The following is a 13,499-nucleotide window of genomic DNA, read 5'->3' as shown; positions in this document are numbered from 1 at the left end:
TCGTGAAAGGGATTGGAATGGCCAAAACTGGAGTGGTCTGGACATAGAGCAAACTCTCCTGGATGGACCCACCACACCAATTTGAACTTGTTCCCATCGTAGATGGAAGGCTAAAGCTACTGCAAATGCCGCCACTGTGTCCTTGAACTGGTCCAAGAAACTGGATTGATCTAAATTTCTAAATTTGGCCCTCGAGTCCAAAAATAATGAGGAGAAAGTCTCAACCCCTTGCACTAATGAAATAGGAGAGTAGAGGAAATGAGAGAAGAGAGAGTTTGGGTGGTGGGCGACTGGGAGAGGAGAAGGAATTTTAAAATTAATAAGATAAAAAATGATGACATTATATTCTTAGCTCGAGACCTATATGAGAGCTACGAAGCTAAGCATAATCCTATCTATGTCCATCAGATACTCAAACCCAATTTTGGCAAGAAACCAAACTTGGGGGTTAATGGAACAAAGCCTACACCCAATTAAATGGGTCAAAGCCCAACAATGAAAGCACCAAACAGAAACCCTAGCAATACACCAACCAGCCGCTGCCATAGCAACGCCGCAACGTCAGTCACCCACCCACGCCCAGAGAGCCAAAGCACCACGCCAACAGCCGCGCCAAGCTGTGAGTGGCGAATCCCCGTGACGCCGTTAGACCGAATTGGCAACCCCAACTGAGTATACCGGCTGTTGAAAGGAAGACGGCAAAGGAGGCGAGGGGAGGATAACAGAGGCCCACACCACCGCCGTGCGCGAAGGAGGAGTAGGAAGGAAAGGGTAGATCGCAGAGGGCCCTCACGGCCGCGAGAGCTCAAAACTTGCAACACCGCCGTGGATCCGCGAACAAGCAGATCCCAAAAACGATCAGGATGAGCAGATTTCAAACCATACCATTTGACAAGAGTATATTTATTGAATCATAACTTGTGAATTGCGAGTATAATTAACTACACTTTAATACCATGACATTCAAGGCTTATTTGGTATTACAATAGTGGAAAGATTTTTCCCCTCGAAAAACTAAAAGTCTTATTTGGTTGAGACCACGCACTTATGAGGGAGGCCTCGATTTAGTACCATGATGTCATGTCGGGTTTTCGTTGGCATCTTGCAAACTTTCCCTTATCGGTTGTTGGCTCTTTTTTTTTCTTGTTTAGAAGTATATGGAGTAAATTTCTTGCTTGGATGTTATGGAGCTAATGTCTTTTTATTTCGTTATACTTCTTATTTTTCAAGTTAACAATGTTTTTCTGATAAAACAAAATGGTGGGGATATTTGCTCAGTAGCGTGGGAATTATTAAATTATTTTTCCCTATGTGGTTCAGATTCTCAGGCCACATTAGACTTCCAGATTTGCTAGATATTCTCTCCGTTCCTTCCCTCCGTCTCTTTTTTAGAATTCAGTATTTTATTTTGGGTTATTTCTTAATAAGTGTCCATTTTGTAAACTTAATAGGTAAAAGTCGGTGAATTTTCCATTTTGCTCATAAAAGTAGATTCCATTTTGAAAAGTTAGTGAGTAAAAATATAATGATGATGTTTCCATAAAAGGTAAGGAGGGAAAGTGAAAGTAAAAATTGATGTGGAAGGTGTAATAATGATGCCTTTTTAATAAGTTAGAATAACGAAGTAAGACACTTAAAAAGAGACGGAGAGTGTACTTTATTTTTGGCTCGGTCTAGGTAGCTTTTGCTTTGGTTAGATGGAACTGCATAAAACTACTAGGAAATAAAGATAGTTCTAGGGAATTTCTTCCCCATTGAGTATGGAAGTGGTTTGGAATCTTTCATGCTAAGGATTGTGATTACATAATAACAGAATAAAGTAGTATGCCATCGGTCTAAAAAAGTTGGACATTTTCACTATTTCAGTCTATGAAAAAATTATGTACTCTATAATGTTTTGTTTGATAGGTCTTAATTTATTATATTAAACAAAGTTTAGAAAATCGCATAAAACATTATGGATTGAAAGATATTGGCAATTTAAAAATAACACGCAATATTTCCGAAAATGTCTAACATTATGGGACGGAGGGAGTACCTCTCCTCCTTCTGAAAGCAAAACCTCCTTGAAAATAAAGCCCACTTTAGGCCCCATTTTCTTATAGGGGGTTCCATAAACCAACTGATAATAGGCCTTGCAGTTGGGGTACAAAATTAAAGGGTGGCATGGCATGCCTGTAACAAAAGGACCGTAAAGAGAAAGAGATACTGTAGTACAGCCAAAATCTATCTTAACAAGGACTCTAGGGACCCCTTATTGCCCTACCTTGGAAAAGAGTAACGGTAAAAAAGATATCCTAATTAATCTTGACTTTTTCAGTTGGGGCATGTCTACTTCAAGGCCAAATTACGAAACAGGACTAGAAAAGAGCTATAAGCCAAATCTCTCAACAATCAAACCATGAATCAAAATCTTGCATCAAACTCCCGCGGCCATTTTGAAAACATGGAATGCCGCGTGTCATTTTCTCAGTAAAGAATTTCTTTACTTCGTCAGTGAATAAGCTTGTGCCTATATTACAAAGAAAAAGGTAAACGAATAATGAAAGACAGTAAAGTGAAGAACCTATTCCTTTCATCAATGTTAACTTTCCTTTGTAAATCTCTCCATAGATCTTCGATCTACACAAAAGGAATGTCAATGGTACAATCGTGCAGCAAAAAGTTGTCCCATTTCGCAGCATCATGAACCTCTATACTTTTGTTCCGACCACAGATCATCTATCAGGGATAGTTAAAACCATGCTCAACAACAAAATTGCAAGATGAGACACTAACTGATGCACTTTACTCTTTAAATAACCTCTACACCAAAATTTTCTGCTACTTCCGAGGGGTTCCGGAGAGAATGGCATCCTTGGTCACTGAACCATGCTTTCCAAAAGCCGGTATACTTTGAGAACGTTTTCTCAGTTTTAAATTACCAAAACATGGCACTCTCTTCTCATTGTTGTCCCTTGCTAGAAAAGAGTAAGAGCAAGGTAGTTCAGAAAGCAGTTCGCCTTTTGTCCTCAAGAAATGATCAAGACTTTTTCTATGGGTATCTTTAAAAATACTAGGAACCTCATAAGTTGGTTCTTCCCCAGATGTAGGCACTACTTCCTTATCCTTGAACTCCTCATCATCACACCAGTAGCCATTCTCTTGGAAATCCTGCATTGCGAGATCATCGTACTCTTCGTCTGATTGAGTGGAGCCCTCATCTACAGAGCCCTCCATCTGCAAAGTACAGAGTTTGACATGAGCACCTTAAATTCTTTAAATACTCTTTTTGGAAAGTAGCCAATTTGCCTTTGTATAGTTAAGTTCCGTTTGTATTTTTCAAGTTCAATCCAAGGAACTGGAATCTTTAATTATCTACGGGCATGTGCCTAAGGCCTTAAACTCCGGGACTAAGGCCCTAAACTCTGGGATTGGCAACCTCTATTTGTCATCCCACATTCCGACATGAAAGAAGAAACTCCAATTCCATTTATCTCCTCTCAACTGCACTAGTGTAGAGCAACTGAATACAAAAGCTCGATGTATAAAGTGATTACTGCTAATCAGCCATTGAACAGCTCATATCTAGTTTCGATTGACATTTCTTTTTCTTTATTTTTTTTATCAGCAGTTTCGATTGACATTATCACCAACGTTAGACTGCATACCCTAATATGACTCATTTTGGCCCTATTGGAAGATATTCGCGCATCCACCATGTAGCACATATAATGTATGTTTGCCTAAGATTTTATCACAGGTTATTGCTTTGCAAGCTGGAAAGTGACATGTAACATGAGAGATAAGGACGATGCAGACCGATTCCATAATGAGGACAACCTTCTTACCTCTTCGGGAATTTCTTTTTGACCATCATCACTAAGGTCATCATCGCTGTCCGCCTCGGAAGGATCATCAACCTCCTCATCACTGCCATGCACAGAATGCTCCTCCTTGAGCTGAAAGTATGAAAATAATAATCAGAACAATGCCACAACACAAACACTGTTTAATGGCGACGGATTCAGAGGACATTATGGTGAATAACTACTAGCTTTGAGGCGGGAATGAAAACATATGAAGTACCCGTATCAAACTCTTACTCTGGGTAAGGGCATGAGATACAGGTTTGAGATGTTTAGTTGGACATTCACTGCGATGCATTTTCAAGTTTCCGGTTTATTGTGTACTTACTGCATGAAACTTTCATATCATGCACGAAATTTCAAACGTTGAAACTGAAAAAAGAAGAGCATAAAACGTAGTGAGAAATATTTATAGTTGTAGAGTCAGAGTGTCCTTCACATGAGAACTAGATGAATCTTTCTTGTATCAGAACGCAACACAAGTAACCGATTCCATGCAATATAGGGCTAAAGAGGTTAACTACCTTCTTGGCCGGTCCATCTGACATTGAGCTGCAGCAGGAAGAATAATACCTACTTCCATTGTCAGTAACCTCACCCCTTGACCCATCAACACTGCTGGCGTGACTTGTGCCACAAGAATCACCGGGCCACCAAGCACTGATCCCAAAGTGACCAAACTGAAGATTAATGGGTTCAGACTTGGCAATCTTTAATGGCCCATACATTTGTGTCCCAGTCCCCTTCTCAGTAGATTTGCTCATAATGGGCTTGCCATTTCGGTCAATTGGCCAAGCCTTTGCCACAGAGCCATCGATATTCAGAAGAGCCATCAGATGCCTAGTTGAACCTTTTCTTTGAATAAGTTGGAGCATACCCTTGGAGCTCAATGAATTCGCAGCACATTGATTTGTGTATTCCTCCTGAACCACAGGAGCTGTATTTGTGGCAGGATCATAAATCTGCTCTCCGCCGTCTCGCCTTCTAAGGCAGCTGAAGACCGTTGCATGGATTGCAGCCACACTCTTGTCAACGTTGGTATTGTTAATTTTTGGAACCAGATGCTTGTCGGCTCTATTGCAAAGATACTCTTGGATTGCCCTGATGTTTCGGATGTATTTTACATACTTGTTTTTAGCAGGGTCTAGCGTCATGTACTTTGCTCGAACTGCAAATCTTTCCAAGTGTTTGTCCTCATTTGATATGTATATCATGAATGGTATGATTGAAGGATGTTTCTTCATAAGCCCCATCTGTAAAGCATAATACAACTAGTAACTGAAACTAATAACTAGAAACTGGGATAGGTGTATCATGAAACAACAGTTGACTTTTAGTCAAAGAATATACATGCATTACACTTACCACAAAATTGAGGCTTAAGTGGACACCCTCAACTACTACAGATTCCTTTCGCTCTTCCCAGGAACTGATCAGCCGATCAAGACTGTCGATCACCATTTCACTTTGTGCCTTAAATCCCTCAATGGCCATTTGTCTTGGACTGATTAATTCAGAAGAACGAGGACCCATTTCTGGTGATCGTGAATCAGATTTCCCAACTTTAGAACCATCAGATACATTCTCTTTTGGCAGCAGCTTTGAAACACCAGCTAATTTTTTAGCTTTCCTTTTGGTTTTTGCTGCTGCAACAGCCTCTGGATCCAAGCATTCGCCAGCATGGTATGTTGAAGCCCAAAGCAAGGGATTTTGTTTTTCATCTACAAAGCTCCTCATCATATGCCGGATTGAGTCAGTTGATATAACAGTTGTGATTCCCAACCGGCTAGCCTGGAAAAAACATTAGGAAGTTTCAAATCTATATTTTTTTTCAATGTTTTGAGATCAAATATATTCAATGTACAATGATTTTGGCATACTGAAGACTGGTGCAATCAACCTTGGAAGCAAAATTAAATTCATGTAAATTGATGGTTTGAAAGGAGATGTTTGCGCATGAGTGCTTACATGGACTTGGGTGTGAGTATCGGGTGCGGGTGCAAGTTCAAGCGTTGGACCTTCCTAAACTTAAATCTTAGGATATGTGGATATGTGTCCCCAACTTGGGTACAGGGATGGGGACACGTCCTGAACTCTTGTTTGTATAATATATATCATAATTTTCTCAGATTATATACTGTAAACTATGTTTGCAAATTTATTTAAACAAGAAAGGGTTAAGAAAATTATGTTTTTTCTATTTCCCTATTTCCTATCTATGTTAAATACTCGAAATATCGCTTCTCTAGCTAATTTGATATTCCTTTTCTGTAAGTATCTTAACAATTAGAGGATCCGAGTGTCCAAAAGGATACGCGTGTCGGACACATCGACACGGGTACTTGAGCCAAAATGAAGGATCCATGTAACATAGCTTATAGGATTGAAGCTTAGATTTGGATCTCCATGAGAAATTCAAATGAAGTCTTTCCGACAAATCAATGCAATTTAGGAGGAATCAGAGAAAGGGAATCAATTTGGAATTGGACCTTATAATGACTTCTACAAAGGGTCCATAACTTCTATCAAACAGTTTATGTACCTGCAAACAAATATGACGCTGACCCGTTTTATTTTCAGGTCATTTCTAGCATTTTGGAGTTTGCCTCAATTTCAAACCGTTCTCGCGGCCTGCAACGAAATTGTTTATCATATTCCTCGGAAACTTCCACCCATATCACCATTCAATATTCCTTGTATCAATTTCCTTTAATCAAATCCATCTACAAAGTACGAGACATCTGAGTCATAGAAGGAAAAAGATCTCCTCATTGATAACAGAATGACAAAATGTGAAACCTAATATTGGTGACATCCGACTCATAGAAGGAAATAAATGATAGCAACAAAAAGACAGAAGGTGAAACCTAATATTGGTGAATAGGAAATATTGACAGAAAGGTGGTCATTCAAGGTCTGCAAAGAATTCCAGATACATTAAGCTTCTAGCAGGATATAACTTTTTCTAAACCTAAATGTTCCTAGAAACAGAGAATAACCCCAATACCTCCACTAAATTCATACTAATATAAACCGCTTTCAATGACTAAATATAAATATGTAAATGCCCATCTCAGTTCATAAACCCGCCTAAATGAATTATGGATAAAGCCCAGTCCTCCAGAGACATTTCAGCCATAGGGTGAAAAGGAAAAACTCACCAAACAGGGACAATAACAAGGAAGACAAACTTCCCAACTTTGGTTGATATGCTAGAGATTATTTTACTCATATAAAAACTCAAAAATAACACAATAAGCGACAAATTACGATATCTAATACGGATGAGAAGATCTCACGATCGACATGCATTATAATCACCTACTGGAATCCATTCATGCATGTTTGAAAAAAGCCCGATTTTGTGTCTATCCAAAGCATGAATATAAATAAAGTCTGGAGTAAAACTCACACAACAATAAACTTAAAATTTGCTGGAAAGAAGGAAAACGGGAAAATTGAACAATAAAGAAGGCAGAAGAACAACATATAAGTCTCCATGTCTCATATTCTGAAAAGAACACTAGTGTTTCTCGCGACAAAAGGTATACCAGGAGCGCAGACAACGTAGATTTTCCACAGCCGCTGGTCCCACACAGAAGCACGGTTACAGATTCCTTCCTTTCCCGAATTCTGAAACCATAGGAAAATTTATCATAAGTTGGAAAGAGAACTTATATGAGTACTTTATGAGAAAAGAATGGTTAACACTCCAATCCACAAGCCACAAGTTCCTTTAGAAATGCAAGATCAAGCGATCAACATCTCAGTTCACCTGTTCAAGGCAATGGAGTGGTGATGGATTAAGCAAAATAATCCTTATACCTCCAAATTAGTTTCATCCTCTCATTATGACAATTTTATACATTGACCGAGCACGAGAGTCCACATGCAAAAAAAAATTAATAATCTTGCTCCTAGAAGCTACATGACAGTGGATGTATTCATTATTGAGGAAGACGGCTAAAAATAACGCGCAAAAATGGCAAATAATACGATCAAGCAAGATGGCCATATGTGCCACCAGTTCAAAAAACAATTACATAACATTGTACAAAGCTAACTTTAAAGAAATAAATAGTGTTCAGAAATTGCATTCAAATTTACTAGTAGCTGCCCCTCCTATGAGGATGTCATTCTTGTTGGAAGGAAACCATTTCCTATTATTTGGTTAGAAAGGGAAAAATTCATTGAGAATCAACATTAAATTTCCAGAACAGTTCAATTGGGCCTCAGGACTATTTTTTTTTGAACAACAAAGAAAAATTTCATTAATCTCTGAAGTTGTTACAAAGATTAATAGGACAAGGAGAACGGCAATTGGGCCTTAGGACTGACTGGTGTTATGTTGTACCAAAAACAGTGCAGAGTAGTTTCTGATATGGAATGATTAACTGCAAGCTTACAGGGTCACCAGAATTACTTGCTTTCGCAATGGTAGTGGCCACCGATCTCTTGAGCTAGGACTATATATTAATGGTACATTAAGTTACACAAGTGTACCTGCAAGCTAAAAGCAAGTCCGCTCTCTGGTTGGGGCCTACATGCTTGTATTCAGCCAGAGCATCACACACAACATCTAAGAAAGTTTTTCTTCTCACAACCACAGTGGTGCGACGATGGTACGATACAAATGGTTTGCTCTTACTTTTTCCATCTTTCTCTGGCACCACATGTTTGCCCTCATCTATTTTTTCAGCACAACCACTATTACACAGACCATTTTCTTTCTGGGACTGTCCTTTTGAAGCATCTAGTTCCAAAATTTCGACTCCTGTTGAAACCCAAGCATCCACTGCGAATTCAGTTTTCATCAATTCGAAGACCCTTCGGCTTATCTGATAACAACAGAAAGATAATGTTAGTGCAACTTGCCAAAGCCTTAGAAACACTGCAATTTAAAGAAACATCAAGATATATCACTAACTGAAGGAGAATATGTTACGATGGTCCTCATAGATTCTAGATTCTGCTCTGTATCCCTAGTCCAATCATCTTCCATTAGTAGGTCCAACTTAAAAGGCCTGAAGTATGCCTACTGCAAAACTAGATATTTTAATAATAACAAGCCAGAAAATTAAGTCTTGAAGGTCTCGATGACAACAAAGACAGCCACGATGGATACAAAACATGCATATTACTCTAAGGCAACAAAAACTAGCAGACTTCAATCTCATCTAGCGACCCATTGGTAAGACACTGTAAAAGCATAACTATAGTTAGAACATAGAAGTGACAAATTCCATTGTTTGTAGAAAAAGGAAAAAAAGGGTACACAATATAATGTCAATTGTCAACCCATTCCAAGAGCTCAATTTATATTATCTACAAGTAATAACAAGCTAAAATCGTAAAGGAAGAGGTGCTGATCACAAATTGCAAAAAATAAAGGATGAGATCAGTTGACATTCTACTCCATAGCAATGGAAAAAAGTAATCCAAATAAGGGAAGTGTGAAATGAACGTTCAATTGAAAAGTAATCTCAACCACGGCCCTGAGCTAAGAAGCTCAAGGCCATAACTGGTTATTAAGAGAGAGTACTATTTAGCAAGCTATGGTATGTGCTAGTAAAAAATTGAAAAAGAAAAGCGAATTCCCCAAAATAAAGGATCAACGACACTGAATGAAAAAATGTTTTGAGGAGGAGAGGGATAGTCTCCAGTCCAACATATGACTGAACTGTTAATTTTCTAGACCTGACGTGAGGTACCAATTGGTGTTTGAACCAGAACGAAACTAGGGGGTGAGGTACCGATTTTACTAAACATTCATAGGCTGGCAGGTACGCCGTACAGTATTCAAACCTTGGTTGAGCTATATAGGGGACCTATGATGCACGGAGACGGATACTGACACCGATACGGACACGGACACGGGGCCATGGGAATTCTGAAAAAATGGGGACACGGCAGGGGACACGCCACGTGTATATTTATTTATTTATATTTATATAAAAAATAAATAATTTTAGTTTGACACCCAGAAATTTTTAAAAAATTACAATTTGTCCCAAAATTTAAAAAAAATTACAATTTGGCCCCTGCCGTGTCCCCATCCGTGTCCTCCCGTGTCCCCGTAAAAAATTTAAATTAAATTATGGCACACGCCACGTGTCCCATACGTGTCCCGACACTGTGATACTTCGACCTCTAGAGGTGTCGGGACTTCATAGCAGGGGATCGATGAACCGGGGGACCATGGGCATATCGCACCCGTCAACTTTCTAATAACTACAAGAGTACCCGTAATATTATTGGAAATTTTCATATATATATATATATATATGGGGCCGGTTCCACTCACAAAATATTTAACACAACACTAATCAGAGCCCCACGTGAATAATCGGAGCCGTTCAATTTATTTGAAACATGTTTTTAAGGGGATTCGTAAAAAATCAACTCATATGGATATCGATAAGGGCTTGATCAGCTCATTCAATTTTATGCTATCAAATTTGACAAGAACCAACTGAATGAGCGGATCAAGCACTTACCGATATCTGAATGAGCTAATTTTTTATGAGAACCCTTGAAAATACGTTTTAAAAAAATTGAACGGCTCTGATCATTTGTGTAGGACTCTAAAATGGGTCCCACAAAAAATTGTGAGTAGAACCGGTACACATATGCATGCATACATACAAAATGACCCTCTTTTATCCTCCCTCCATAGGGGGTTCCTCCCAAAACATGGCGTCACTCCACTTATTCTGATTACATTGCAATTATAAGATAACTATCATAAAGTTTTGAATGAAAACATTTTGTTTTAAAAGTTAACCTCTATTTTATTTATAACATTAATGTTGGCCCCTCGAAGTCCGATTCCTGGCTTCATCCTTTTTTTTTTTTTTCGAAAACGTCAATCCATTACATAATGGAGAAGCCCGAAGGCAGCACAGATTACATCGCAAAAAAACAGGATTGAACCAAAACTAACACAAGCTAGACACGAGTACATGCTAACCAGACACTACTACTCTAGGCACCCCTGCCAAAGCAAGCCTGCAACTCGCTTGCTGGACTAGGAGCCCGTTGTCGAAAGTGATAGTAGAAGTCTCGAGGGACAACAGTCCAACCCCAAACTACGCTCATGATGCATTATGGTAAATTGGCATGCTATATTGCTAAAATTGATAGCCTCCCTTGTTTCCTTTTTATCTTTTCCTATTTTTATGTTCTTTTTGAACAAGGAAGTTGATAACCTCCTATTATCACAGACAAAGGACAACTTCACAAAACCTATAATGTGGAGGAGACCTTATCAGTCATTGCCCAGGAAAGGGACAATTAAGCTCACAAAACGGAAAAATTAACCAAAAACAAAAAATCGAAATATCAAATTCTCTATTCTCTCCATATGAAGATCACAAAACTGTAAATTTGCACACCGAAACAGACCACAGGGACATTAAAGAGAGAGAAAATTTGGATTGCAAGTACAACCTTGAAGGCATGTCGAGCTTTGCATCCCATAAGCTGCAGAGTGCTCTGCAGAACGGGGCGCGTGTATCGGAACGACTCTTTCCCTTTCTCCCTCTTCTCTCCATCATCCACAACAACTACATACAACAGCTTTGTCACCTCTCCCATATCTGAACCAACCAACCAACCAAAACAAACAAATCAATTAACCGACCAAAATCAATACAGAATCCGAGGGACGAAACAAAAAACAAAAGTGACAATTTTAGAAAAAGAATTCAAAAATACTACTGACACAGACCAAAAGCACACAGATCCGGACACGTCCGGATACCGGCGCGTCAAACGGTTCAGGATGCATTTATGTCCAAATCTGTGCACTTCTATCTGCATTCCGATTCGTAGCATTCCGCAAAAGAATTAAACGTTCAAAGTGACAATGCGTGGACGATCGCCTTTCTGCAATAGAATCAAACACGGTTTTTGAAACGTGGGAAATCCATGAATAGATATGTACTTAAGAATCCACACAAAAAATTCATTAATTCTATGTATAAGAATAACGAAACATATCAATCTATGATTCCAAAAAAAGAAAGACAGAGAGAGTGACAGAGTACATAGGAAGCCTCACATAATGAGAGAGAAAGAGAGAGAGAGATTAGTGCCTGATGAAGATCAAAATGGGTCAGATTGGAGAAGAAGAATAATGAGAAAGCGAGGAACCGAACGGTTCGAGAAGAAGAGAGCGATTCGCCATTCTGTCTCTCACCATCACAGCCAGTAACGCTCCACAAGTCTCTCTCTCTCTCTCTCTAAACAATGTGTCCGATTTCGGTTTTGTAAGGATGCGAATTGAAGCTGCCACGACAAAACTCCTAATGACGCGTATTTATAGGTTGAGGGAAGCCCTTGGGTCCCTACAACGAGAATCTGCGAAAATCCTATGGCCACGGACCGATGGATTACCGATCTCGCACCGATGGCGATGCGGGGCTTATTATGGGTCTTTCACAAAAAATCTGAGCCGTTCAATAAGTTAAAAAAAAATCTAAGTGGTTTCGTGAAAAATCAAATTAATCTAATATTTGTAGGTACTCGATTTAATCTTTTCCTTTTTCGTTCAGATTTCAGGATTCTAAAATTTGAATGAAAAATGAAAACATTGAATTGAACGCCCACATATATTGAATTGAGCTTATTTTTCTATTAGCCACTCTGTTTTTTAAATTATAGAACAGCTTAGATTTTTCGTACAAGACCCGTAGTGGATCTTGCGTTGTGTCACGCTGAGATTGGTCTCACAGTCGGTGGCTGTAGAAGGGTTGGAGAATCTATGGGCGGAGTTGTAATTTCGAATAAGTCGAGGAGCATCGGATGCGTGTACGGATGGCGGGAGCTCCTTCCTTTTGAGTTTTACTCTATTTTAGACCCAAAATCTTTGGTAATTTCTGGGTGGTTTGAATATTGTTGAATTATTTTTTGAAAGTATAACTAAAAATAGAATTAATGGTAGAGATAAATTAAATATGTGAGCCTTGAAATAATAAATAAATTGGTCTTTAGTATGGAATTAGGTAATCTATATATTTTGCACCGCTGGATTGATACATATTTTTCAACCGTTGAATGGAAAATTCTTGGAAATTAGTCACTAATTGAAATGCCTTTCTTTTATTAGTCACTAATTTCAAATTTAAAATATCCTAATCAATCATGGTAATTTGTGACTAATATTCCAGGAATTTGAATTCTATTAAGAGTTATCCTAATCAATCATGGTAGTCACGGAAATTTGTGACCAATATTCCCCCCTCCACCCACCCACACCCCCCCACCACCACACGTTATTTTCCCATAATAAACCAAAACCGATGGCTAATTTTTTTTTGAAGTAGCAAAACAATCCTACGTTCCCTATTTCTGCTCTAAAATTACAGTTTGAGGTGAGTTTATTTTTCTTTACAATATCGTGCTTTGAGCGGACATAATTTTTTTCTCCCTTTTCTAGCCTATACCGTTCTTTTTTTTTTTTGTCTCAATTTCCTTTCATGGCTTTCTGAATACTATGCTGAATGGTTAGAAAAATACTGTGCTGAACGGTTAGCAATTTTAGTGTGGGGGTGCATGAAAGTTTTTCATTGTTTTATATTAATGCTTTTGAATTAGTGATTTTGGTACAGGCATAGTTGTACTCCTTAGATTTCAAACCTTCGAAAGTTG

At 38.7% G+C, this 13,499-nt stretch overlaps 1 protein-coding gene across 4 annotated transcripts; it reads right to left on the bottom strand.

Moving 5' to 3' along the window:
• Positions 1–2,558: 2,558 nt before the first annotated feature.
• On the bottom strand, positions 2,559–12,143 carry LOC131314944 (P-loop NTPase domain-containing protein LPA1 homolog 2-like). 4 transcript variants are annotated; one of them, XM_058343922.1, is made up of 8 exons: positions 11,945–12,143; positions 11,298–11,446; positions 8,352–8,686; positions 7,400–7,481; positions 5,214–5,639; positions 4,373–5,101; positions 3,831–3,941; positions 2,559–3,219 (listed from the first exon to the last, which is right to left on the bottom strand). In XM_058343922.1, exons 2-8 carry the CDS (start codon positions 11,442–11,444, stop codon positions 2,824–2,826), a joined length of 2,226 nt encoding a protein of 741 aa, XP_058199905.1. In that variant the 5' UTR covers positions 11,445–11,446; positions 11,945–12,143; the 3' UTR covers positions 2,559–2,823. The 4 variants fall into 4 exon arrangements, with proteins under 4 accessions (XP_058199905.1, XP_058199908.1, XP_058199906.1 ...); XM_058343925.1 differs by having other exon boundaries at positions 11,897–12,137; XM_058343923.1 differs by having other exon boundaries at positions 11,911–12,137.
• Between the last annotated feature and the right edge of the window lie 1,356 nt (positions 12,144–13,499).

Source organism: Rhododendron vialii, chromosome 13a (assembly GCF_030253575.1).
Source record: "Rhododendron vialii isolate Sample 1 chromosome 13a, ASM3025357v1".
In the NCBI taxonomy this organism is placed as follows: domain Eukaryota; kingdom Viridiplantae; phylum Streptophyta; class Magnoliopsida; order Ericales; family Ericaceae; genus Rhododendron; species Rhododendron vialii.
This window is presented reverse-complemented; position numbering and strand designations above follow the sequence as displayed.

What these genes read in the sequence shown, in the direction of transcription:
- LOC131314944 (XM_058343922.1), bottom strand. Translation starts at nt 11,444, where the DNA reads ATGGGAGAGGTGACAAAGCTGTTGTATGTAGTTGTTGTGGATGATGGA. An exon ending in AAGCTCGACATGCCTTCAAG is followed by an intron (nt 8,687 to 11,297) that starts GTTGTACTTGCA and finishes TGTTGTTATCAG; the next exon opens with ATAAGCCGAAGGGTCTTCGA. An exon ending in GACTTGCTTTTAGCTTGCAG is followed by an intron (nt 7,482 to 8,351) that starts GTACACTTGTGT and finishes CTATGGTTTCAG; the next exon opens with AATTCGGGAAAGGAAGGAAT.